The sequence below is a fragment of the Caretta caretta genome, chromosome 2 (genome assembly GCF_965140235.1).
Source record: "Caretta caretta isolate rCarCar2 chromosome 2, rCarCar1.hap1, whole genome shotgun sequence".
Taxonomy (NCBI): Eukaryota; Metazoa; Chordata; order Testudines; family Cheloniidae; genus Caretta; species Caretta caretta.
This window is the reverse complement of record NC_134207.1, coordinates 97,635,604-97,663,360: the sequence shown is the minus strand read 5'-3', so window position 1 is coordinate 97,663,360 and position 27,757 is coordinate 97,635,604. Positions and strand designations below refer to the sequence as shown.

The 27,757-nt window shown below is 44.0% G+C and overlaps 1 protein-coding gene across 3 annotated transcripts in view; it reads right to left on the bottom strand.

The window, feature by feature from the left end:
* Positions 1-27,757, bottom strand: part of DOK6 (docking protein 6) — a 453,595-nt gene that overhangs the window by 76,115 nt on the left and 349,723 nt on the right. For all 3 annotated transcript variants that reach the window (XM_048840154.2, XM_048840153.2, XM_048840155.2), the window contains one exon: positions 23,199-23,316. In XM_048840154.2, the coding sequence (XP_048696111.1) occupies positions 23,199-23,316 (118 nt within the window). The remainder of the gene's footprint in view (positions 1-23,198; positions 23,317-27,757) is intronic.

Below are 27,757 nucleotides of genomic sequence, written 5' to 3'. Positions count from 1 at the left end.
GGCCCAGCAGAATATACCAACAAACCCTAGCAATCCTTCTCCAGGTACCACTTCCCATCCCAGAAAGTTCCCCACCTACAAGGCAGGTGATGATACTGAGGCCTTCTTAGAAAACTTCGAAAGGGCCTGCCTTGGGTACAACATCTCTACTGACCAATACATGGTAGAGCTGAGGCCGCAGCTCAGTGGACCCTTAGCTGAGGTGGCAGCTGAAATGCCTAAAGAACACATGAACAAGTATGAACTGTTTAAATCCAAGGCGAGAGTCAGAATGGGGATAACACCCGAGCAGTCTCGTTGGAGGTTCCGAGCCCTAAGGTGGAAACCAGACATGTCATTTACCCGACATGCCTACCACATTGTGAAACATTGGGATGCCTGGATATCAGGAGCAAGTGTTGAATCTCCAGAAAATTTGCCCTTCCTAATGCAAATGGAACAATTCTTAGAGGGTGTTCCTGAGGAAATAGAAAGATACATCCTAGATGGGAAACACAAAACTGTAATCGAGGCAGGAGAGATTGGAGCCAGATGGGTGGAGGTGGCAGAGAAGAAGAAAACTGGTCGCAGTTGGAGCGGAGACCAGAAGGGACCACCCCAGACCACACCCTATTACCGGGGGCCGCCCAAAGCCCCACCTACCTCCCAAAGAACCCTCCAGACCCCTTATCGTCCCACCACCCCGTTCTCCAGCAACCCTCCTCGCCCCAGTGACCCGTCAGCTGGACGATGTTTTAAATGTAACGAGCTGGGGCATGTAAAGGCCAACTGCCCCAAGAACCCCAACAGATTACAGTTCATTGCACCGGAATCACACCAGAGGTCCACAGGCCCAGATACCTCCCAGATACCCTTGGAGCGGAGGGAAACTGTGAGTGTGGGCGGGAAGAAGGTCACCGCGTGGGGGGACACCGGAGCACAAGTGTCAGCTATCCATGCTTCCTTAGTGGACCCCAATTTAATCAACCCAGAGATCCAAGTGACGATTCAACCCTTCAAGTCCAACTCTTTCAATTTGCCTACAGCCAAGTTGCCTGTCCAGTACAAGGGCTGGTCAGGAATGTGGACTTTTGCAGTCTATGATGATTATCCCATCCCCATGCTGTTGGGGGAAGACTTGGCCAATCATGTGAAGCAGGCCAAGAGGGTGGGAATGGTCACCCGCAGCCAGGCTAAACAAGCCGTGAGGCCTAGCTCTGTTCCGGAAACTTCTATCAGGACCCAGTCAGAGGTGATTGGCCTGGGGTCCGGGTCCATGTCTGCAACAGCAGTAGTGGATCCAGTCCCAGAGACCCAGACGGAACCAGTCCTAGAACCGGAACCAGCCGAACAACCAACACCAGACCCCGTGTCAGCACTGAATCCAGTACTTGCAACCTCAACACCAGAGGGCCCCACTGAACCTGAACTGGCAGCAGCCGATAACCCTACACAAGAGGCTCAGCCGGAGCCTGAATCCCAACATAGTGCACCAGCGGAGAGCGGTTCACAGTCAACAGAAACAGCTCCATCCCCTATATCGCTTCCAGAGGGACCAAGCCTAGGTCCACAATCCCATGAGGAACTGATGTCCCCAGCATCAAGGGAACAGTTCCAGACCGAACAGGAAGCAGATGAAAGCCTCCAGAGAGCTTGGACGGCGGCACGGAGCAACCCACCGCCTCTCAGCTCTTCTAATCGATCCAGGTTTGTTGTAGAAAGAGGACTTTTATACAAGGAAACTCTTTCTGGTGGACACCAGGAAGACTGGCATCCTCAGAGACAGTTGGTAGTTCCAACTAAATACCGGGCCAAGCTCTTGAGCTTAGCCCATGATCACCCTAGTGGCCATGCTGGGGTGAACAGGACCAAAGACCTTTTGGGGGGGTCATTCCACTGGGAGGGAATAGGCAAGGATGTTTCTACCTATGTCCAGTCTTGTGAGGTGTGCCAAAGAGTGGGAAAACCCCAAGACCAGGTCAAAGCCCCTCTACAACCCCTCCCCATCATTGAAGTTCCATTTCAGTGAGTAGCTGTGGATATTCTGGGTCCTTTTCCGAAAAAGACACCCAGAGGAAAGCAGTACATACGGACTTTCATGGATTTTGCCACCCGATGGCCAGAAGCAGTAGCTCTAAGCAACACCAGGGCTAAAAGTGTGTGCCAGGCACTAGCAGACCTTTTTGCCAGGGTAGGTTGGCCCTCCGACATCCTCACAGATACAGGGACTAATTTCCTGGCAGGAACTATGAAAAACCTTTGGGAAGCTCATGGGGTAAATCACTTGGTTGCCACTCCTTACCATCATCAAACAAATGGCATGGTGGAGAAGTTTAATGGAACTTTGGGGGCCATGATACGTAAATTCGTAAATGAGCACTCCAATGATTGGGACCTAGTGTTGCAGCAGTTGCTCTTTGCCTACAGAGCTGTACCACATCCCAGTTTAGGGTTTTCCCCATTTGAACTTGTATATGGCCGTGAGGTTAAGGGGCCATTGCAGTTGGTGAAGCAGCAATGGGAGGGATTTACACTGTCTCCAGGAACTAACATTCTGGACTTTGTAACCAACCTACAAAACACCCTCCGAACCTCTTTAGCCCTTGCTAGAGAAAACTTACAGGATGCTCAAAAAGAGCAAAAAGCCTGGTATGATAAACATGCCAGAGAGCGTTCCTTCAAAGTAGGAGACCAGGTCATGGTCTTAAAGGCGCTCCAGGCCCATAAAATGGAAGCATCGTGGGAAGGGCCATTCATGGTCCAGGAGCGCCTGGGAGCTGTTAATTATCTCATAGCATTCCCCACCTCCAACCGGAAGCCTAAGGTGTACCATATTAATTCTCTAAAGCCCTTTTATTCCAGAGAATTAAAGGTTTGTCAGTTTACAGCCCAGGGAGGAGACGACGCTGAGTGGCCTGAAGGTGTTTACTACGAAGGGAAATGTGCTGGTGGTGTGGAAGAGGTGAACCTCTCCATGACCCTTGGGCGTATGCAGCGACAGCAGATCCAGGAGCTGTGCACTAGCTACGCGCCAACGTTCTCAGCCACCCCAGGACTGACTGAACGGGCATACCACTCCATTGACACAGGTAATGCTCACTCAATTAGGGTCCAACCTTACCGGGTGTCTCCTCAAGCTAAAACTGTTATAGAACGGGAGATCCAGGATATGTTACAGATGGGTATAATCCGCCCCTCTGAAAGTGCATGGGCATCTCCAGTGGTTCTAGTTCCCAAACCAGATGGGGAAATACGTTTTTGCGTGGACTACTGTAAGCTAAATGCTGTAACTCGCCCAGACAACTATCCAATGCCACGCACAGATGAACTATTAGAGAAACTGGGACGGGCCCAGTTCATCTCTACCTTGGACTTAACCAAGGGGTACTGGCAGGTACCGCTAGATGAATCTGCCAAGGAAAGGTCAGCCTTCATCACACATCTCGGGCTGTATGAATTTAATGTACTCCCTTTCGGGCTGCGAAATGCACCCGCCACTTTCCAAAGACTTGTAGATGGTCTCCTAGCGGGATTAGGAGAATATGCAGTCGCCTACCTTGACGATGTGGCCATATTTTCGGATTCCTGGGCAGACCACCTGGAACATCTACAAAAAGTCCTTGAGCGCATAAGGGAGGCAGGACTAACTGTTAAGGCTAAGAAGTGTCAAATAGGCCTAAACAGAGTGACTTACCTTGGACACCAGGTGGGTCAAGGAACTATCAGCCCCCTACAGGCCAAAGTGGATGCTATCCAAAAGTGGCCTGTCCCAAAGTCAAAGAAACAGGTTCAATCCTTCTTAGGCTTGGCTGGTTATTACAGACGATTTGTACCGCACTACAGCCAAATCGCTGCCCCACTGACAGACCTAACCAAAAAGAAACAGCCAAATGCTGTTCAGTGGACCGGAAAGTGTCAGAAGGCAAATTGGTGAGGCTTTTTATCCAACATTTCCCAGGAAAGGGGGGGGTGCAAGTGTTGGGAGGATTGTTCATTCTTCTTAAGATCCAAGGGTCTGGGTCTGTAGTCACCTAGGCAAATTGGTGAGGCTTTTTACCAAACCTTGTCCAGGAAGTGGGGTGCAAGCTTTTGGGAAGTATTTTGGGGGGAAAGACGCGTCCAAACAGCTCTTCCCCAGTAACCAGTATTAGTTTGGTGGTGGTAGCGGCCAGTCCAAGGATAACTGGTGTAATATTTTGTACCTTGGGGAAGTTTTGACCTAAGCTGGTAAAGATAAGCTTAGGAGGTTTTTCATGCAGGTCCCCACATCTGTACCCTAGAGTTCAGAGTGGGGGAGGAACCTTGACAATCTCCCTGCTCCCCTTTACAGGGGGTCCCCAGTATACATCTCCCCCTTATCCGTTGTTTCGGATATCCAGTGCTCATCAATTGGGGAACGTGTTCCGATTCATGCTGGTCCTGATCTGCATATCCATCATTTGCACGGAACATGACTGATGTGAATTGGAACACATTCCCCTACCGTACAGTACAGTACTGTGCTTGTGTCAGCCAGCAGGGCCGCTGATCAACTCCTCCTTCTCCCTCCCAGTGCCTCCTGCCTGCTGCAATCAGCAGTTAGGCAGCATTCAGGAGCCATGTGGGGAAGGGGAAGGAGTGGGGATGAGGCACTCAGAGGAGAGGGCGGAACTGGGTGGGAAGAGGCAGAGCATGGGTGGAGGGGCAGGAAGAGGTGGGGCATGGGTGGAGGGGGGCAGGAAGAGGCAGGGTGGCCCTGTGTGCAGTGCAGTCCTGTAGCCATCATGAGTGCAAAACACATTCAAAGTGTTAAGAGTGGGCTTGTGTCTAAGAGGTAACGTAAGAATGTAACATTAGAAGTGAAATTAGATGTTATAAAGCATATTGAAAGAGGAGAGCATCCAGCCAACGTTTCTCATATTCTCGGTTTGCCTGCTTCGACAGTACACTCAATTTTTAAGAGTGCTAATCGAATTCATGAAAGCACTAGAAGTGCTCTGAAATTGTCATAATTGAAGATAATGAAACAGAGAAGCAGTACAATGGAGAAGATGGAATGTTTGCTGGCTGATTGGATTGATGACCTCCATGAAAAGAAAATGCCTGTGAGTTTAAGCTTGATTCAGGAGAAGGCCAAAAGCCTGTATAACGATTTAAAGGAAAGAGAGGGAGAGAGCTCAAAAGCAGAAAAGGAGGCCTTCAATGCTAGTCATGGGTGGTTCCACAGATTTCAGAAGTGTGCCAATCTACATAATGTAAAACTCACAGGAGAAGCGGCTAGTGCAGATGAAGAAGCAGCTGAAATGTTTCCTATGCAGCTAAACACAATTGTTTCAGAAGGTGGCTACTTTCCGAAACAGGTTTTTAATGTAGACGAGACAGGCCTTTACTGGAAGAAGATGCCAACGATGACTTGTATTTCTTGTGATGAGAAGACTGCTCCTGGATTCAAAGCCTCAAAAGACCGCTTAACTCTTCTGTTTGGGGGAAATGCAGAAGGAGATTAAAAGTTGAAGCCCTTGCTTGTGTACCACAGTGAAAACCCAAGAGCAACGAGGGGCTATGTTAAGTCTCGTTTCCCTATAATTTGGAAGTCAAATTGAAAGGCCTGGATGACAAACAATATTTTCTGTGAGTGGTTTGTAGACCATGCTCTCCCTGAATTGAAGGCTTACTGTCAGAAGGAAAATTTGGCCTTTAAGTTTTTCCTTCTGCTGGATAACACAAGTGCCCACAAACTGGACTACAAAGACCTCTGCTCGAACATCAAGGTCCTATTTTTGCCCTCCAAAACCACATCGTTGCTGAAGCCTATGGACAAGGGTGTAATGGCCACATTCAAGGCTTATTACCTATGGAGGATGTTCTTAGTGCTGATTAAGGAGACAGCAGGTGAAGGAAAGCCAAGTGTAAAGGAGTTTTGGAAGACCTACATCATCTTGAACAGCGTGGAAAACATTGACGTGTCATGGGAAGAGGTCACTTCGTAATGTATGAACGGCATTTGGCACAGTGTATGGCCAGATGCTGTCCACAGCTTCATGGGATTTTGGGGGGGAGGGATAACTCAGTGGTTTGAGCATTGGCCTGCTAAACCCAGGGTTGTGAGTTCAATCCTTGAGGGGGCCATTTAGGGATCTAGGGCAAAAATTGGGGATTGGCCCTGCTTTGAGCAGGGGGTTGGACTAGATGACCTCCTGAGGTCCCTTCCAACCCTGATAGTCTATGATTCTATGATGCCGTTCCTGCTCTTGAAAAGAAATTGTCAAGTTGGTGAAGGATGTCAGCTTCAAGGAGGTGGAGGAGGATGATGTACAGGAGTTGCTGGAATCTCACGCTGAGCAACTGACTCAAATGAGGAACTGATTGATCTGGATCAATAATGTATATCCGAAGAAAGCAAGGCTGATGATGACAATGATGTAAGGCAGGAAGCTAGGAGTCTGATGACAAAGAATCTCTTCCATTTTTGGGGGCTGCTGGATGAGATGACGGAAAACATACAGAGTCGTGAATGGTCTGGCACTTTTTCGTGAATGGTCTGCCAAAGTCTCCAGGGCTCTCAATGAGGCAGCGACTTGCTACAGGGAGATCTATTGTTCAAAGATTTATGCAGGAGAGCAGACATCGATAAAATGCTTTTTTAAGTCTTCTGGAACTGAAAAGATAGCGCAAGAAAATCCAGCCGCCACCCCTACCTAAGTTTAGTGTAATTGACACTTTTATACTGTATTACTGTACTGTATTTACTGTATTACAATGTTCTATGTGTTTGAACGGTGGTAGTAGGGTTCTACATTCAATGTTTGTGTGTAAAATGTATACTGTATAACCTGTCATTGTAAAAAGGTACACTGTTTAGGCAAAAAGAGCATTGTCATAGGCAAATGTGGTGAAGTTGTGAACACATCCATTATTTCTTATGGGGAAAAATTCCCCGGTATACGCTGTTTTGGTATGCATTGCCCTTTTCAAGAACACAACCCCAATGTATACAGGTGACCCTCCTGTACCTTAACCATTGGTTTCAATGGAAAAATTCACATTGACTTCAAATGGGTCCAGGATTTTATCCCTGCTGTTTTCATTTTATTTTGACAGTGCTCATCAGGTAAGCGGTTACTAGGCTTAGATTCGGCCATACTTATTACACTGGGTAGCATCTTACTCTGTAAGGAGTCCCACTGAATTCAAAGGTGGGAGAATCTAGCCCTTGGTAAACAAGTTTAGATGAAAGAAAAGGAGTACTTGTGGCACCTTAGAGACTAACCAATTTATTTGAGCATAAGCTTTCGTGAGCTACAGCTCAGTTGTCAGCTGTAGCTCATGAAAGCTTATGCTCAAATAAATTGGTTAGTCACTAAGGTGCCACAAGTACTCCTTTTCTTTTTGCGAATATAGACTAACACGGCTGCTACTCTGAAGTTTAGATGACTTTCATTTTGGTTTTAAAATAAGTCTGAAGCAGAAATACTCTTTTGGGCATTTATAATAAAGCTGAATCAAAATTTTCATTGTTGCCTCCTTTTATTTAATGTAACTATAAAAAAGAATCATAGAATCATAGAATATCAGGGTTGGAAGGGACCCCAGAAGGTCATCTAGTCCAACCCCCTGCTCAAAGCAGGACCAATTCCCAGTTAAATCATCCCAGCCAGGGCTTTGTCAAGCCTGACCTTAAAAACCTCTAAGGAAGGAGATTCTACCACCTCCCTAGGTAACGCATTCCAGTGTTTCACCACCCTCTTAGTGAAAAAGTTTTTCCTAATATCCAATCTAAACCTCCCCCACTGCAACTTGAGACCATTACTCCTCGTTCTGTCATCTGCTACCATTGAGAACAGGCTAGAGCCATCCTCTTTGGAACCCCCTTTCAGGTAGTTGAAAGCAGCTATCAAATCCCCCCTCATTCTTCTCTTCTGCAGGCTAAACAATCCCAGCTCCCTCAGCCTCTCCTCATAACTCATGTGTTCCAGTCCCCTAATTATTTTTGTTGCCCTTCGCTGGACTCTCTCCAATTTATCCACATCCTTCTTGAAGTGTGGGGCCCAAAACTGGACACAGTACTCCAGATGAGGCCTCACCAATGTCGAATAGAGGGGAACGATCACGTCCCTCGATCTGCTCGCTATGCCCCTACTTATACATCCCAAAATGCCATTGGCCTTCTTGGCAACAAGGGCACACTGTTGACTCATATCCAGCTTCTCGTCCACTGTCACCCCTAGGTCCTTTTCCGCAGAACTGCTGCCTAGCCATTCGGTCCCTAGTCTGTAGCTGTGCATTGGGTTCTTCCGTCCTAAGTGCAGGACCCTGCACTTATCCTTATTGAACCTCATCAGATTTCTTTTGGCCCAATCCTCCAATTTGTCTAGGTCTTTCTGTATCCTATCCCTCCCCTCCAGCGTATCTACCACTCCTCCCAGTTTAGTATCATCCGCAAATTTGCTGAGAGTGCAATCCACACCATCCTCCAGATCATTTATGAAGATATTGAACAAAACCGGCCCCAGGACCGACCCTTGGGGTACTCCACTTGATACCGGCTGCCAACTAGATATGGAGCCATTGATCACTACCCGTTGAGCCCGACAATCTAGCCAGCTTTCTACCCACCTTGTAGTGCATTCATCCAGCCCATACTTCCTTAACTTGCTGACAAGAATACTGTGGGAAGTTGCTTTTCTTCTCAAAGAAGTTGCTTTTCTTCTCAAAATGAAAACATGCAGGGTCTTCCTGCGTAATGCTCATGCTGTGAGCATTTACTTATGCAAGCAGTCTCCCTGAAGTCAATGGGACTATTTGTGTGAGTACATGTTCGTTAACATGAGTGACGGTTGCACTAACAAGTCCTGAATAACAACCAGAACCTTAGATCTAGTCATAACAGGGGACCTGAAGTTGGTATGTGAGCCTTAATTTGGGTTTTCTTGGATTAAGGCCAGCCTTTAATTAGATTTTCTATAGTTCATTTCCTAAGGGTTTTCAGTGATAGCAAAACAGAGTGGAGAGAAGAAATAAAAAGTTTCTGTATCAAAATTTTTATTTTGGCCTTAAAATAGCCAAATCAATTGAATACCAAATTCGCAACATCCATTTCATTACAAAAAAAAAAAAAAAAAAAGAAAGAGAGAGAGAAAATTGACTTCATCAAGCCCTCAGATCGCTACCCCTTCCTGCTTCTCCATGTGGGCACTAATGATACTGCCAAGAATGACCTTAAGCGGATCACTGCAGACTACGTGGCGCTGGGAAGAAGGATAAAGGAGTTTGAGGAGCAAGTGGTGTTCTCATCTATCCTCCCCGTGGAAGGAAAAGGCCTGGGTAGAGACCGTCGAATCATGGAAGGCAACGAATGGCTACGCAGGTGGTGTCGGAGAGAAGGCTTTGGATTCTTTGACCATAGGATGGTGTTCCAAGAAGGAGGAGTGCTAGGCAGAGACAGGCTCCACCTAATGAAGAGAGGGAAGAGCATCTTCGCAAGCAGGCTGGCTAACCTAGTGAGGAGGGCTTTAAACTAGGTTCACTGGGGGAAGGAGACCAAAGCTCTGAGGTAAGTGGGGAAGTGGGATACCGGGAGGAAGCATGAGCAGGAGCGCGTGAGAGGGGAGGGCTCCTGCCTCATACTGAGAAAGAGGAGCGATCAGCGGGTTATCTCAAGTGCCTATACACAAATACACGAAGCCTGGGAAACAAGCAGGGAGAACTGGAAGTCCTGGCAAAGTCAAGGAATTATGATGTGATTGGAATAACAGAGACTTGGTGGAATAACTCACATGACTGGAGTACTGTCATGGATGGATATAAGCTGTTCAGGAAGGACAGGCAGGGCAGAAAAGGTGGGGGAGTTGCACTGTATGTAAGGGAGCAGTATGACTGCTCAGAGCTCAAGTATGAAACTGCAGAAAAACCTGAGAGTCTCTGGATTAAGTTTAGAAGTGTGAGTAACAAGGGTGATGTCGTGCTGGGAGTCTGGTATAGACCACTGGACCAGGGGGATGAGGTGGACAAGGCTTTCTTCCGGCAACTCGCAGAAGTTACTAGATCGTACGCCCTGGTTCTCATGGGAGACTTCAATCACCCTGATATCTGCTGGGAGAGCAATACAGCGGTGCACAGACAACCCAGGAAGTTTTTGGAAAATGTAGGGGACAATTTCCTGGTGCAAGTACTGGAGGAACCAACTAGGGGCAGAGCTCTTCTTGACCTGCTGCTCACAAACCGGGAAGAATTAGCAGGGGAAACAAAAGTGGATGGGAACCTGGGAGGCAGTGACCATGAGATGGTCGAGTTCAGGATCCTGACACAAGGAAGAAAGGAAAGCAGCAGAATACTGACCCTGGACTTCAGAAAAGCAGACTTTGACTCCCTCAGGGAACTGATGGGCAGGATCCCCTGGGAGAATAACATGAGGGGGAAAGGAGTCCAGGAGAGCTGGCTGTATTTTAAAGAATCCTTATTGAGGTTACAGGGACAAACCATCCCAATGTGTAGAAAGAATAGTAAATATGGCAGGCGACCAGCTTGGCTTAACAGTGAAATCCTTGCTGATCTTAAATAAAAAAAGAAGCTTACAAGAAGTGGAAGATTGGACAAATGACCAGGGATGAGTATAAAAATATTGCTCGGGCATGCAGGAGTGAAATCAGGAAGGCCAAATCACACCTGGAGTTGCAGCTAGCAAGAGATGTTAAGAGTAACAAGAAGGGTTTCTTCAGGTATGTTAGCAACAAGAAGAAAGTCAAGGAAAGTGTGGGCCCCTTACTGAATGATGGAGGCAACCTAGTGACAGAGGATGTGGAAAAAGCTAATGTACTCAATGCTTTTTTTGCCTCTGTCTTCACGAACAAGGTCAGCTCTCAGATTACTGCACTGGGCAGCACAGCATGGGGAGGAGGTGACCATCCCTCTGTGGAGAAAGAAGTGGTTCAGGACTATTTAGAAAAGCTGGACGTGCACAAGTCCATGGGGCCAGATGTGTTGCATTCGAGAGTGCTAAAGGAATTGGCGGATGTGATTGCAGAGCCATTGGCCATTATCTTTGAAAACTCATGGTGATCGGGGGAAGTCCCGGATGACTGGAAAAAGGCTAATGTAGGCCCATCTTCAAAAAAGGGAAGAAGGAGGATCCTGGGAACTACAGGCCAGTCAGCCTCACCTCAGTCCCTGGAAAAATCTATGATACTAAATTTCAGTTCAGTGCAAAATTTCAGTCAAAATGTTAACTTAAACTATATGTTTAAACAGGATATGACAATTTTTAAATGAAAGACATCTGTGCTGTCAGTTATGTTCTGCTATTAAAAAAAAGTTCAGAACCTGTTGCTCATCTTGAATTATAGTGACTTTGCAAAACAGGTGTAAGCAATCCCAGAATAATAGCAAAGAATGCATTTTTAGCAGGCACACTCTGCTATTACACCTATGTCATAAATATAAAGGGAAAGGTAACCACCTTTCTGTATACAGTGCTATAAAATCCCTTCTGGCTAGAGGTAAAGTCCTTTTATCTGTAAAGGGTTAAGAAGCTCGGGTAACCTGGCTGGCACCTGACCCAAAATGACCAATGAGGGGACAAGATACTTTGAAATCTGGAGGGGGGAAAAAAAGGCTTTTGTCTGTCTGTGTGATACCTCTGCCGGGAACAGATCAAGGATGCAAGCCCTCCAACTCCGGTAAAGTTAGTAAGTAATCTAGTTAGAAAATGCATTAGGTTTTCTTTGTTTTGGCTTGTGAAATTCACTGTGCTGAGGAAATGTGTATTCCTGTTTTTGTGTCTTTTTGTAACTTAAGGTTTTGCCAAGAGGGATTCTCTATGTTTTGAATCTGACTGCCTGTAAGATTATCTTCCATTCTGATCTTACAGAGTTGTTCTCATCTTTTTTTGTTCTTCTAATAAAGTTCTGTTTTTTAAGAATCTGACTGGGTTTTTTTGGGTCTTAAAAATCCAAGGCTAGTTTGTGCTCATCTTGTTTATTCTCAAGCCTCCCCAGGAAAGGGGGTGTAAGGTCTTGGGGGGGGGTATTTTGGGGAAATAGGAACTCCAAGTGGTCCTTTCCCTGTTCTTTGTCTAAATCACTTGGTGGTGGCAGCATACTGTTCAAGGAGAAGGCGAAATTTGTGCCTTGGGAAAGTTTTTAACCTAAGCCGGTAAAAATAAGCTTAGGGGGTCTGTCATGCGGGTCCCCACATCTGTACCCTGAAGTTCAGAGTGAGGAAGGAAGCCTGACAACCTATATGAAGCATTTTACTTATTTTCATCCAGGTATTAACCAATTAACTTGCCCTTTGCTTTTGAGGGAACTGGATCAAATGCGCTGTGTGGCTGGAAAACACATTTCTCACCAGCAAGTTAAAGAAGTATGGACTGGATGAACGGACAATAAGGAGGATAGAAAGTTGGCTAGATTGTTGGGCTCAACGGGTAGTGATCAATGGCTCCATGTCGAGTTGGCAGCCGGTATCAAGTGGAGTGCCCCAAGGGTCGGTTTTGTTCAATCTCTTCATAAATGATCTGGAGGATGGTGTGGACTGCACCTTCAGCAAGTTTGCATATGACACTAAACTGGGAGGAGAAGTAGATATGCTGGAGGGTAGGGATAGGATACAGAGGGACCTAGACAAATTGGAGGATTGGGCCAAAGAAATCTGATGAGGTTCAACAAGGACAAGTGCAGAGTCCTGCACTTAGGATGGAAGAATCCCATGCACCGCTACAGACTAGGGACCGAATGGCTCGGCAGCAGTTCTGCAGAAAAGGACCTAGGGGTTACAGTGGACGAGAAGCTGGATATGAGTCAACAGTGTGCCCTTGTTGCCAAGAAGGCCAATGGCATTTTGGGATGTTTAAGTAGGGGCACTGCCAGCAGATTGAGGGACGTGATTGTTCTCCTCTATTCGACATTGGTGAGGCCTCATCTGGAGTACTGTGTCCAGTTTTGGGCCCCACACTACAAGAAGGATGTGGAAAAATTGGAAAGAGTCCAGTGGAGGGCAACAAAAATGATGAGGGGACTGGAACACATGACTTATGTGGAGAGGCTGAGGGAACTGGGATTGTTTAGTCTGCGGAAGAGAAGAATGAGGGGGGATTTGATAGCTGCTTTCAACTACCTGAAAGGGAGTTCCAAAGAGGATGGATCTAGACTGTTCTCAGTGGTAGCTGATGACAGAACAAGGAGTAATGGTCTCAAGTTGCAGTGGGGGAGATTTAGGTGGGATATTAGGAAATACTTTTTCACGAGGAGGGTGGTGAAACACTGGAATGTGTGTTACCTAGGGAGGTGGTGGAATCTCCTTCCTTAGATATTTTTAAGGTCAGGCTTGACAAAGCCCTGGCTGGGATGATTTAGTTGGGGATTGGTCCTGCTTTGAGCAGTGGGTTGGACTAGATGACCTCCTGAGGTCCCTTCCAACCCTGATATTCTATGATTTGGTGAAAATGCACAATACTCAGAACCAGAGAAAATATACAGTCTTGGAAAATATCGCTTCTGTTGATAAAATCTCCAACTCCCTCAGAAGTAGATTTGAATTCTTGTTCAGGTCACTCGCAATCTGAATTGGAGCTAACATGTACTCTACTGTTGAGATGTCCAGTTGTCACCTCTAAAACTAATATTTAATATATTAGTACAAAACAGATGGAGAAACCCCCCAGGCTTACCATTAATTAGTGTAACACCTGAAGGTGGGAGAAAACATTTTTGTGCCCAGTAGTTAGCAAACCAAATGAAGTGAGCAAACTATAAATTAATTCCTACAAGACTTCTGTTGGCTATTAACTTATGTTGCTTAAAATTACTTAGTTTCTCTCCCCACAGAAAATAAATTCCAACATATGAGACTTGTTCTTTACCAAACTATTATTGATCACACTGCAGCTTGGATTAAGAAAAAATAGGATAAAAAATCAGGATAAAAAATCAACTGTTTTTTATAGAGAAACCCACATAGAGAAAGGCTGCAATACAATAACTTCGGCCTTTAAACCTGTTAGCATCAATGGCCACACCTTGTGCTACTGTTAATAGTAGAATATCTGCTGAGAAATCCTGGCTAACATTCGTGTTAGCAAACTGTGACAGTCTGGGGTTCAGCCCAGGCAATAAGGGGTTCAAGAGCATCTGTCTTGTAACCCTGGAGTCTTATGACTGTACATTCGTGGTCCAGAGCTCTAACCCCAACAGCCTGCCAGCAGCCCACAAGTCTCAAATTCACCCCACAATCATCCTAAGGCAAGGACCAGTCCCTCTCTCTCTGGACCCTCACAGAGTAAGTGTGAGGTTCATTGTCTTTACAGAGACAGTAAAACATTCCAACCTGTTAGCTTTCTAGAAGCGCACACTTTATTGAATTTGCACAGCACTGATGATTTATAATGAAAGTTTATTAACCAAAGAGTAAGGATTAAATTATACCAAGTAAAAGAGATATGGTAGACATGGTTACAAGCAAATGATCATGAAAACACGCAACTAGAAGTTTAAATCTAGCAAGACACCGTCTTTGTTCAAGGCTGTTTCTCTCCCCGCACATTCTCCTTGCCAGTTTTTTACTGTCCAGTCTGGCTAGGTCCTATCTGAGAGACCAAATCACTTGGTGTCAAGGTTCCTCCCCCACTCTGAACGCTAGGGTACAGATGTGGGGAACTGCATGAAAACCTCCTAAACTTATCTTTACCAGCTTAGGTAAAAAAATTCCCCAAGGTACAAAATATTCCACCCTTTGTCCTTGGATTGGCCGCTACCACCACCAAACAAATACTGGTTACTGGGGAAGAGCTGTTTGGAAACGTCTTTCCCCCCAAATACTTCCCAAAACCTTGCACCCCACTTCCTGGACAAGGTTTGGTAAAAAGCCTCACCAATTTGCTTAGGTGACTACAGACCCAGACCCTTGGATCTTAAGAACAATGAACAATCCTCCCAACACTTGCACCTCCCCCTTTCCTGGGAAATGTTGGATAAAAAGCCTCACCAATTTGCATAGGTGACCACAGACCCAAACCCTTGGATCTGAGAACAATGAAAAAGCATTCAGTTTTCTTACAAGAAGACTTTTAATAGAAATAGGAGTAAACAGAAGTAAAGAAATCCCCTCTGTAAAATCAGGATAGTAGATACCTTACAGGGTAATTAGATTCAAAACATAGAGAATCCCTCTAGGCAAAAACTTAAGTTACAAAAAAGATACACAGACAGAAATAGTTATTCTATTCAGCACAATTCTTTTCTCAGCCATTTAAAGAAATCATAATCTAACACATACCTAGCTAGATTACTTACTAAAAGTTCTAAGACTCCATTCCTGGTCTATCCCCGGCAAAGGCAGCATAAAGACAGACCCACAGACCCTTTGATTCTCTCCCTCCTCCCAGCTTTTGAAAGTATCTTGTCTCCTCATTGGTCATTTTGGTCAGGTGCCAGCGAGGTTACCTTTAGCTTCTTAACCCTTTACAGGTGAGAGGAGTTTTCTTCTGGCCAGGAGGGATTTTAAAGGGGTTTACCCTTCCCTTTATATTTATGACACTTGGTTTCTTTTTCTCCTACAGTTAAAGATAAAGCTGGAGTCTCACTCTATTCCTTATATTCCCAAAGGGATATCTGTGTCTTACAAGTCATGAAGGCCTCCTGGGGATTCAGTCTCCTGTCTCTCTCTGGGGTGCAGGAGCCATGTGAATTCTCTGTCTCTTGAGTTAATGATCAGGAAAACTGTGAGGGATTAGGTCACAGAAACCCCCTTGGGGCTACCACCTGATGTGCTGAGACTACCTCTAAGCCCATTTACCCTGGCACCTTGGGACTTCAGTGCCCTGCCTGGTTGTGCCAGACACGTTAGCCTGCTACACACACAGACCCAAGTCTCAACCACATCCCCAAAAAGCTGCAGGTTTAACTGAAAACAGCTTAAGAAGTGCTCCTTTCTCCAACACCCAGATACCCACTTCCCAATGGGATCAAAACCCCAAATAAATCCATTTTACTCTGTATAAAGCTTATACAGGGTAAACTCATAAACTGTTCACCCTCTATAACACTGATAGAGAGATATGCACAGCTGTTTGCTTCCCCAGATATTAATATTTGCTCTGGGTTAATTAATAAGTAAAAGTGATTTTATTTAATATAAAAAAGTAGGATTTAAGTGGTTCCAAGTAATAACAGACAGAACAAAGTAAGTTACCAAGCAAAATAAAACAAAACATTCAAGTCTAAGCCTAATACAATAGGAAACTAAATGCGGGTAAATCTCACTCTCAGAGATGTTCCAATAAGCTTATTTTACAGACTAGACTTCCTCCTAGTCTGGGTCCAGTAATCCCTTTCAGACATCCCTTTGGTGGAGAGGCTATCTTTTGAGCCATCTTAAGACAAAATGGAGGGGTTTCCAGGGGCTTGTATAGTTTTTCTCTTGTGGGTGGAAACCTCTCTCCTCTCCTGTGTAAAATCCCCTCCACAAGATGGAGTTTTGTGGTCACCTGGGCAAGTCACTGTCTATGAATGATTCAGCTTTTTTCAGGCCAACGCCATTGTTTACATGTTAGTTTGAATGTTCCCAGGAAAGCTCAGATGTGGATTGGTGTCTCTCAAGGTCCATTGTTAGCTGAGTACTCCCAATTACTTGAATAACCCTTTCACACTATGTTGACCAAATATACCTTATGTGCTTCCTACAGCAAACACTTTAAATACAAGCGTAGAGCCAATGCTCATAACTTCAGATATAAAAATGATACATGCATATGAATAGGATGACTACATGCAGTAGAACATAACCTTTGCTGACACCACCTCAAGATTTCTTGTTTATCCATTTCACCAGCCATGACAGGGGATTTGATAGAAGTGATGATAATTAGTACAAATTAAAAAATGAATAAATCCCAAACCATTCCCATTTACAGAGCTGAATCCTATCTGCATGTATTTTTAAATAATTTCTTTTGAGTAATTTACCTTGTAGACCAATGAAAAAGAAACTGAATGCAATGAACAAGACAAACAAAGAGCACCCTGCAGTAAGCCTATTTATTTATTATATTTACATTTTTAAAGCATCAAACATCACAGTATCTAGGCATCAAATATCAACTTAGACACCGAAGTAGCATTTTCTCAACCCACAGTTCCATTTTATCATCCCTCTGATTAAAAGTAGCCATTGGGGGTTAGTGAGAAGGCATGGGCTATACACTGTCACCAGTATGTTGTTGACACACAGCTTTCTGTCTCCGCCTCATCAGTATCTGCCCAAACAATCAATTGCATTACTTGGTGTATGGGTGAACTTGGTACATGGATTAGGGCTAAATGGCTGAGATTCCAAACCAGATAAGATATATGTGATGTTGGTTGCTTGGACGAAGCAAGCAGAAGAGATTTCAGGGATAATATCTGAACCTCAATGGGTTATGTGAATTCACAACTGGGCACACTTCTAGTTTCCACCTTAATATTAGGTAGTAGCAATAGCCAACTGGTAGATCAGCATTCTCCCCATCCCAACTACAAAGGCTGCAAGTTGGGCATATTTACTTCCATGAGTAAAGCGGTCAAAACCTGCTGTTCTGCTGTGCTATCAGCTCTTGGTTTTTTTGTGCCTTACATTTTCTATAGAAATGAATAACACTCCCTATTTGTGAAAAAGTATACGTGAATCTGAGTCTCACTACTGTACATATTCCAAATCAGCATATGGTGAGAAAGAGTTAAGTGGTTTTTTTTCTTTCTTTGCTGTTTGCTTTAATTGTGTTATGTTAAAAGGTTGTAAACATGAAATTTTATGTCTAGATTTTAATGGAAGGTCTGAGCTGGATTATTAACATGCTAACTTTAGAAACAGCCACTATAATTTGAAAGGCAATAGGTATAGATTGGGGTCTTTTATTTATATCTGTGCATCATAATACAGACCTGCTCCTCCTGAGTGTAAGTTGACCCTAAGGCTAATATTCTTAAAGAGTTCTTACACATTAGCTAGATTGAGGACCTTTGCATTTATATTTTACAGGCTGGTCTGGCTTCAAGAATTCTTTGAAACAAAATTATGAAGAAAAGAAAGTTTCCATCTGAGCTGGTGCAAAGGGAATGGAAATTAGAGAGTCAAATTTCTATTTTGTGGCAAATTTCAACATTTTGAAAATGGTTTTTGTTCCAAACAAAGTGGTCAGTGTTACATACTAACCCTTGTCTATTCATCTTACTACAGATAGGCAAGTTCTAAAATATGTCTATCATGTTTTAGTGGAATACAAAAATCTACAATTTTTCATAAAGTAGAATTTCTGCAGTTTTAAAGATACATATACTGGTATACCATATTTTAAAATATTTTCTCCTGTGAAACCAGTTATGCATATTATTATTATTATTATTATTATATTCCATATACCTCGCCTTATTTCCTACATTTTTGTTACACTAATCCTATACTAGCAAAGCTGCTGTTTCAGAAACACAAGATATGGCACAATGTTCCATAAAATTGTCTCACTGTCAATGTCTCATATATTTGTCTCACAAGACAAACACCATAACATTGTCCTGTCAAAAATAGCTAATATTGTAAAAGATTTCCCCCCAAAACATAACTGAACATAACGAGAAGAGCTGTAATATCTGAATGCGTATACATTTTATTTATATTTATTACTATACGAATATAGTGAAATATCTACAATATGGTGAAGGTCATCCAAGCAATACATTATTAAGATCTTTTTCACAATCAACTCCACAATACCTTTTGGTTAGCACAATGATGTGAATGTCCAGATGGCCAGGTAAACAGACAAAAAACACTCAGAAAGATACTGGCTGTTAAACACCATCCTGTTATCGGTCACAATTAATTTTGTTTTGTTTTTCAAGATTTGCACAGAATTACCCTGTCATGTGAAGAATGCTGTAAATATAAAACACCCACCTTTGCTACGTCTATGTAGTAACCTCTATATTTGCATGTGTTTGTAGGACATCTACGACATCTTTGTTGTCTATAAACTTTTAGCCATGAAGTCCTGGGATATTTTCTAAACCAGGAATGAGTCTCTAATACAAAACTCAGAAGTTGCATCAACTGCCTGATTAGAAAGTTATTCTGCTTTATTGCCCTTCTTTGATAAGGCAAGAAAAGAAAAAAATGTTTTATCCTGTTAATAATGCTTACATTATGGGTTGAATTCAGGACTTACAAACACACGCTTTAGTGTACAGATGTTTTCTCTTCTGCAATCTTTGCAGGAGCTTCCCACCTGCTGGGTTTAATTTATATGATGATTTAAAAAACAAAACAAAACAGCCCAGGTCTTTCATCAAGGCACTGCACTGCACCAGGTTTCATGAAAAAGTGTAAAATATTTTCTCAGGCAAGAATATTTCAGCAAATATTTCACCCTGAAATATCTAACCTCTACCTCTGGCTGTAAATTGATAGTGCACATGCACATATCTCATTAAGAGATAAGCCAGGTAAAACTGTTAAACCCTGGTCAAATTACACAAAGGGATAGATAGCATGTAGATTTTTGTTTTATTTTTCAGTTTGAATGAAAACATTATTCTTATTTATGTGTTAAATTTTAAAATACATAAAGAGCCTGTACCATTGAAGGGCAAATCACCTGCCTCTCCACTTAACTTAAAGGGAAGTTACTCATCTTTGGCATTATTCATCATTATTAATAATTTTTGTTATTGTAGCACTTGGAAGTCTCAAACAAAATGAAGGCCCAACTGTTCTAGATGTTGTTCAAACACATAATAAGAGACTGTAACCTCTTTGAGGAGAATCTATCTAAATACACAAGACAAAAGGCATGAGAAGAACCAGAAGCACAAAGAGATACATAGACTTGCTCCAGGTCTCACACAGCAGGTCATTGGCACAGCTGCAATAGAACTCAGGTCCCTGCAGTCCCAGTACAGGTCCTAACCACTAAAATACTCTGCCTTCCTCATCATGTCTCAGAATCAGGCCCCTATTTAGTCAAGCCAAGGGCAGAACATTTGTCTCTAGTTATAAGCATATTCACCAAAAATCACTGATATTCTAAGGCAGAGGTGGGCAAACTATGGCTCGCGGACCACATCCAGCCCACAGGACCAGTCCCTGAGCTCCTGGCCCAGGAGGCTAGTTCCCGGCCCCTCCCCGCTGTTCCCCATCCCCCGCAACCAAGCCGCCGTTCACTCGGCGGGGCTGTACACTCATGCAGGGCAGCGCGGCAGCGTGTCTGGCTCTGGCCAGGTGGCACGGTGGCCAGACATGCTGCTCTGACCAGCATGGTAAGGGGCCGGGGCCAGGGGGTTGGATAAGGGGTAGGGAGTCCCAGGAGGCAGTCAGGGGACAGGGAGCAGTTGGATGGGGCGGAGGTTCTGGGGGTGGTGGTCAGGGGAGGGGGAATGGGAGGGGGTTGGATGGGGCAGAGGTTTGGGGGGGCAGTCAGGGGACGGGGAGCGGGGGGGGGGGTTGAGAGGGGGTGGGGTCTTGGGGGGCAGTTAGGGGAGGGAGTCCCGGGAGGCAGTGGTCAGGGGACAAGGAGCAGGGGGCGGTTGGATGGGGTGGAGGTTCGGGGCGGTCAGGAGATGGGGAACAGGAGGTGGTTGGATAGGGCAGAGGTTCTGGGTAGGGCAGTCAGGGGAGGAGGAGTGGGGCGGGGGGGTTAGATGGGGGTGGGGTCCCGGGGGGCAGTTAGGGGCAGGGGTCCTGGGAGGGGGCAGTCAGGGGACAAGGAGCAGGATGGAGTTGGATGGGTCGGGAGTCCTGAGGGGGGCAGTCAGGGGGCGGGAAGTGGGAGGGAGCAAATAGGGGGCAGGGGCCAGGCTGTTTGGGGAGGCACAGCCTTCCCTACCCAGCCCTCCATACAGTTTTGCACCCCGATGTAGCCCTCAGGCCAAAAAGTTTGCCCACCCCTGTTCTAAGGGTTTTAATTTTAGACTTGAAACTCATACATCAGTTTTATGCAGATTTAATCAGACGCCCTGAAACTGGCTTCCAGAATACATAGGAACATAAGAATGGACATACTGGGTCTGATCAGTGGTGCATCTAGCTCAGTATCTTGTCTTCTGACAGTAGCCCATGCAGAGGCTTCAAAGGGAATGAACAGAACAGGGAAATTATGTGGTGATCCATCCCCTGTCATCCACTCCCAGCTTCTGGCAGTCAGAGGTTTAGGGATAGCCAGAGTATGGGGTTGCATCCCTGACTATCTTGGCTAGTAGCCATGGAGGTACCTATCCTCCATGAACTCATCTAATTATTTTTTTGAACCCAGTTATGCTTTTGGCATTCACAACATTCCCCTGGCAACAAGTTCCACAGGTTGACTGCATTGTGGGAAGGAGTACTTCCTTATGTTTATTTTAAACAATGCTCTCAAGTTGCAGTGGGAGAGGTCTAGGTTGGATTTTAGGAAAAACTATTTCACTAGAAGGGTTGTGAAGCACTGGAATGGGTTACCTAGGGAGGTGATGGAATCTCCATCCTTAGAGGTTTTTAAGGCCTGGCTTGACAAAGCCCTGGCTGGGATGATTTAGTTGGGGTTGGTCCTGCTTTGAGCAAGGGGTTGGACTAGATGACCTCCTGAGGTCTCTTCCAAACCTAATCTTCTATTATTCTAAACCTGTTGCCTCTTAATTTCATTGGATGACCATTGGTTCTTGTGTTATCTAAAGGAGTAAATAATACTTCCTTATTCACTTTCTGCACACCATGATTTTACAGACTTCTATCATATCCCCCCATCAATCATCTCTTTTCTAAGATGAACAGACCCTGTCTTTTTCTATGCCCCTAATCATTTTTATTGCCCTTCTCTGTACTTCTTTCCAGTTCTAATATAACTTTTCTGAAATGGGGTGACCAGAACGGCACACAATGTTCAAGATGTGGGTGTACCATGGGTTTACATAGTGGTTTTATAATATTTTCTGTCTTATTATCTATCAATGGTTCCTAACATTCTGTTAGCATTTTGACTGTCAGTGCACACTGAGCAGATGTTTTCAGAGAACTATCCACAATGACTCCAAGATCTCTTTCTTGAGTGGTAACAGCTAATTTAGACCCCATCATTTTGTATGTATAGTCAGGCTTATGTTTTCCAGTGCAAATGCAAATACTTTGCATTTATCAACATTGAACTTCATCTGCGACTTTGTTGCAAAGTCACCCAGTTTTGTGAAATCCCTTTTAACTCTTTTCAGTCAGCCCTGGACTTAACTATATTGAGTAATTTTGTATTATCTGAAAACTTTGCCACCTCACAGTTTGCCCCTTTTTCTAGATCATCTATGAATATGTTGAACAGCTCTGGTTCCAGTACAGATCTCTGGGGAGATCCTGCTGTTTACCGCTCTTTCCATTCTAAAAACTGACCATTTATTTCTACTCTTTGTTTCCTATCTTTTAACCAGTTATGTGTTCCATGACTGCCTACTTTGCTTAAGAGCCTTTGGTGAGGGACATTGTCAAAGGCTTTCTGAAGGTCCAAGTATACTATATCCACTGGATTACCCTTCTCCACATGTTTGTTGACATCCTCAAAGAATTCTGATACATTGGTGAGGCATGATTTCCCTTTACAAAAGCCATGTTGACTCTTCCCCAACATATCGTGTGCTTCTATGTATGTGAAAATACTTTTCTTTACTATAGTTTCTACCAGTTTGCCTGGTCCTGAAGTTAGGCTCACCAGCTTGCAATTGTCAGGATCATCCCTGGAGCTTTTTTTAAAGATAGGCATTACATTAGCCCTCCCTCCAGTCATCTGGAACACAGGTTAATTTAAGCAATCAGTTACATACCACAGTTAATAGTTCTGCAATCTAATATTTGAGTTCCTTTAGAACTCTTGGATGAATATCATTTGGGCCTCCTCATACTCTATCTTATTAGGAAAAGGAGATGCAAGAAAAGCTCTCTGCAGAACACACTATGAAACGGATCCAGATGCCAGACACTCTTTAGGTACTTATAAGTTACATTGTACAGTGTTTTATTCAAATTCCATTGCCAAATTGACTGATGCATGGTGATTCTGGAAGTAATTTTCACCATTAGTTTATCAAAAAATAACTAAAAAAAATTGTATTGCAAATCTCAGGAGTTCCTCTATAGTTGGTGACAGTTGATAAATTGAAATGAAGGGAAAACAACCAATGCAAATGATAAGCATGAATTCTGATCAATGTGAGGGAAACTAATGAACATGTCATTTCATTTTTAAAGCTACTTGCCTTGTAAACTGTAGATTTCTCCAACGCTGTTCTGTCGGGTGATGTGATGCCAGTATGCGCTACGGGGAAGTGAGATTGACTTGGATAATGTCATTGGTTCACTCAGACTGGTCTGGAGCTAAAAGACAAAGCAAACATAAGTGGCAAATCATTCACCAACCCATTTGACATGTACATTTCAGTGTTTAAAACTAGAAAAGAGCCATCATTAGAATGTACATTTTACTGAATCATCATAGTTTGTATGTTATGATTTACCTTCTGTGAAGAGCATCAATACTAGAAATGGGTTGCTAGTATTCAGGGGGAAAAATCATAGATATTCCTAAATAATGGGGTTTACTAGATCATTTTTTTCCTGCTTCTGCCCCTACTTTCCTACAGCTGTTCAAGTGGTCGTGTTTGTAATGTTTTGGTCTAATGTCAGTTGTTGCAGTTAGTGTGCAAGTGATTGGGTGGTGTTGGTGGCCTGTGATATATAGGATGTCAGACTAGATGATCTGGTGGTCCCTTCTGGCCTTAAACGCTACGATTCTATGCGTTTGTCATTTTCCTTCCTGAGTATCATACTTAATGCAACCACTTTTGTGTTTATTGGCTGAGCTAAGATGTCAGTATCAGAAGTACCTTCTTCTGGAGGCAGTAGTTCAAAGAAAGAGCTACAGTTGTTTTGCTAGTGAGTGCCAATATACACCGCTGTGTAGTAGTCATTTTGATTCCAGATGTCTCTATTTGAAACTACTTTAGCAATTCCTTTCTTGGGGATTGTAATCAAAACTGGTCAAATTTATTTTAGCTAATCCCTTTTCCTCCCAGACATCTAATTTATTTCCCTATAAGATCATTCTAACTTAAAGATTCCAGTCAAAAACTTGAGAACTTAAAATTAATAAAAGTTTATAAAGTCTTACCTGGAAATTAACATAGCAGTAAATGATCTGACAATTACTCTTTGTTTGTACAGTTGCCTAGCACAAGGCAGCCCTGATCTTGACTAGGCAGCAAGGTACTACTGTGATAAGTGACAAATAATAACAACAAAAGCCTTAAAAATGCAGCCTATTATGCAATAGGAAATTTGTTACCCACCCACATAGAAACAAAATTCTAGTCTGAAAGCAACATTCCAAATTCGTTATTGATTCATGCCAAGTGCTACCCAATTCCAATCAATGGAATCAGCTTTGAATCTGGCCCATTCTCCCAGAGATGCACCCAGGGATTTAACTAAAAGTGACTTTCTAAAGACACACAGAGGTAAGTAATGGACAAGTTGAGTCACAGATCAGATAAATATTACACAAGTTCATTGAAACCTTAAGATTAAAAAATGCCCCTAAAACAAAAAAGGCAAGAACCACTATTATACCCAAAAGCACAGTTCTGAGAGCAACAGCAGGGCATCTTTTTCTCAGGATCTGTAATTTAATAAGTAAAACATCTTCTGATATTAAGCATTAAGCAGAAAGATGTGTTACCAGTATTCATATTACTATAGTATGAACTGAACTAGATATCCTTTCAGATGGTTAATACCAAAGAGAATGCAATTCATATTTTATGGAAATATCACCTTCAAGGAAAGAGCACTTTAAAACACATCACCAGTTTTTCATTTAAGGCCTATGCTTAAAATATAAACATGGATCTTTAATTGGTGACAGTAATGCCAATTAATAGCATTAATGAGTCTATAAAGCTAATCTCATTAATTGGCATGCTCTCATTAACCACAGTCCTGACTTCCCCTCGTCTTTTTATTTTAAAGAGAACTTTCTGGCCTAATATAAGAGCTAGTCAATGATAGAGTGGATATTTTTAGACACTCATTTTTGCACAATATTATTGCAATGATAAAACAGACTGGGAGAAGCTATTAACCGATAGATAAATGGTTACTTTTGAGAAACTTGTTATGTACCAGATTAGGAGTATCTCCAAAGGAAAAATTTGGAACTAGTTTGAGAGGGGAAAAAAGCTATACCTGTATATTATTTTTGATTTATATATAATCATTTATATATGAATCTTCATAACACAAAATAATGTTTAAGGAGGACTGTAGCGGGGTGGTCACCCTCTCCAGCCCTGAAAGGGTTAAAGCCAGCCCTGGGAGAGGGCTGGGGTTGTGAGCAAAGGCTAGGCTGATTGGGGGAAGCAGCCACAGCTGGGCCACGCCCCGATCAGGCCACACCTGGCCCTGTTATAAGGCCTCAGGGTCAGGACTCTCCCTCTAGCTTCAGAGTTTGGGAGCTGAGAGTGCAGGCAACTGAGCAGGGCTGGGGAAAGGCAAGAGGAGCAGGGGAGCTCCTGCCTGGCAACTCCCCAGAGGCTGCAGCCCCGGGGCTAGTCAAAGGCAGCAGGTCCATACCCACCTTTGCCAACAATGAATGGGTTATACACTGCAGTCCGCCCCAGTGAGCGGGGGCTAGATGGTGACTGGCAATAGCCATAGACTGAGGAGTGGTGGGGATAGAGGGTTGGGGGTTCCCCGGGGTGGGGAGACCCAGAGCTGTGGGGTTACTGCAGGGGGCAGAATCCTCCTGTAGAGGGGCGCCGGGGTCCAGGAGGGACACGGGGGCCAGTGGCCGGTGAGACACCGGCCTGCAGAGGGCGCTCTGGGGTGGCAGAGCTAATTTCCAGGACGGCTGACAGGAGGCACAGCACCGATGAGTCATTGTCTCACTACAAGGACCCAGGAGTCAAATTTACCAGGAGAGAAGGTACAACACTGTGACTTAACGGTACAAACACACACCTCAGAATAAGACTACTCAGGCTTCTGAAACAGTCCATACTGTCATGATCAGAGGCTTAACACACATACTAATACTAACATGGTCACTCCAGCGCTAGTGAATTCATAACTATCTTTCATGTAGCTCTTTCCACAGACTCTTCCAATCTTCCAAAACCATTTTTCTTTGAGTATCATACAATTCCATAAAATCCATCCTTTAAATTACATTATAAAAAATGAAAAAAAAATAATAAATGGTTTAACAGTCAATATTTTCAGTTAACTTATTATTGGCAAATCTCCTGTGGTTCTTATTCCCTTCATCTGTAATTGCTGAGTATGCCCATCTTGTGCAAAATAAAAAATAAAATACATTCTTGCGTTAGATTTCTGAATAGAACTGCATTCAGAACAAATAAACAAGGTAGAGTGACTTAATAATGTCAGAGGAAGAGCAATACAGTTACACACACACACACACACACACACACAGGGAAGTTAATATCAAAATATGCCCAAATTTTCTGCCTGGATAACTGGATGTGTCCAAAGAAAAGACAGAAATTAGGGCTTACAAATAGGACAGAGAATTGGACAGCAGCTTTATGTGGAAAGGCAGACAAAAAATCTGTTTTTCTCTTCTTCATTCCTTCTTCCTCTAAGCATTGATCCCTTCAAATTCCTTAACCAATTTAATCAGTTCCTATACCCCTACATTGACATAGTTACATTAGTGCAATTTTTATGTACCCAATGTCCAAGTTTCCTTTAAGAGTATTTTACCAGTCTAGTATCTACTAAGCCCTATTTACTACCTACAGAGTAAATCAACACTAATCAATACCCCCTTTAATAGGTTGTTGCAGGTGCCCTGTTTCTAGAAACAGTATAATGGGCTTGATTCTCCTCTTGCTTTCAACAATGTAGCACCATTAATTTTCCATCATTGGCAGACAGGCAGAGTCATGTCTACTGTTTTCAGTGATGTTAAAGTCTACAAGATCCATAATGGCAGAAACAGTATAGATGCATTCAAAAGATTTGCTCTGAGAAATAAACTAGCCTTAATATTAAATAACTAGTTATATGTTCCTATTAAAGCAGGGGTGGGCAACATTTTTGGCCTGAGGGCCACATCTGGGTATGGAAATTGTATGGCGGGCCATGAATGCTCATGAAATTGGGGGTTGGGGTGTGGGAGGGGGTAAGGACTTCAGCTGGGGGTGTGGGTTCTGGAGTGGGGCTGGGGATGAGGGATTGGGGTGCAGGTGGGTGCTCCGGCCTGGGACCAAGGGGTTCGGAGGTTGGGAGGGGGATCAGGACTGGGGCAGGGGGTTGGGGCATGGGAGGAGGTCGGGGTGCAGGCTCCAGGTGGCATTTACCTCAAGTAGCTCCTGGAAGCAGCAGCATGTCCCCCCTCTGGCTCCTACGCAGAGGCGCAGCCAGGAGACTCTATGTGTGCTGCCCCGTCCCCAGTCACCGTCCCTGCAGCTCCATTGGCCGTGGTTGCTAGCGAATGGGAGCTGTGGGGGCAGTGTGTGAAGCCCCCTGGCTGCCCCTACATGTAGGAGGGACATGCTGCTGCTTCTGGGAGCCGCGCAGAGACCTGGCATGCACGGAGCGGGGCAAGCCCCCAACCCTACTCCCTGGCTGGAGCTCGAGGGCTGGATTAAAACATCTGATGGGCCGGATGTTGTCCCCCGGGCCGTAGTTTTCCTGCCCCTGTATTAAAGGAAGATATGACCAGTAACAGAAGCAGTGGGATAATCACAACAGTATTATTGTTTCCATTTAACAGCCCTAAAAGTGAAAAATATCA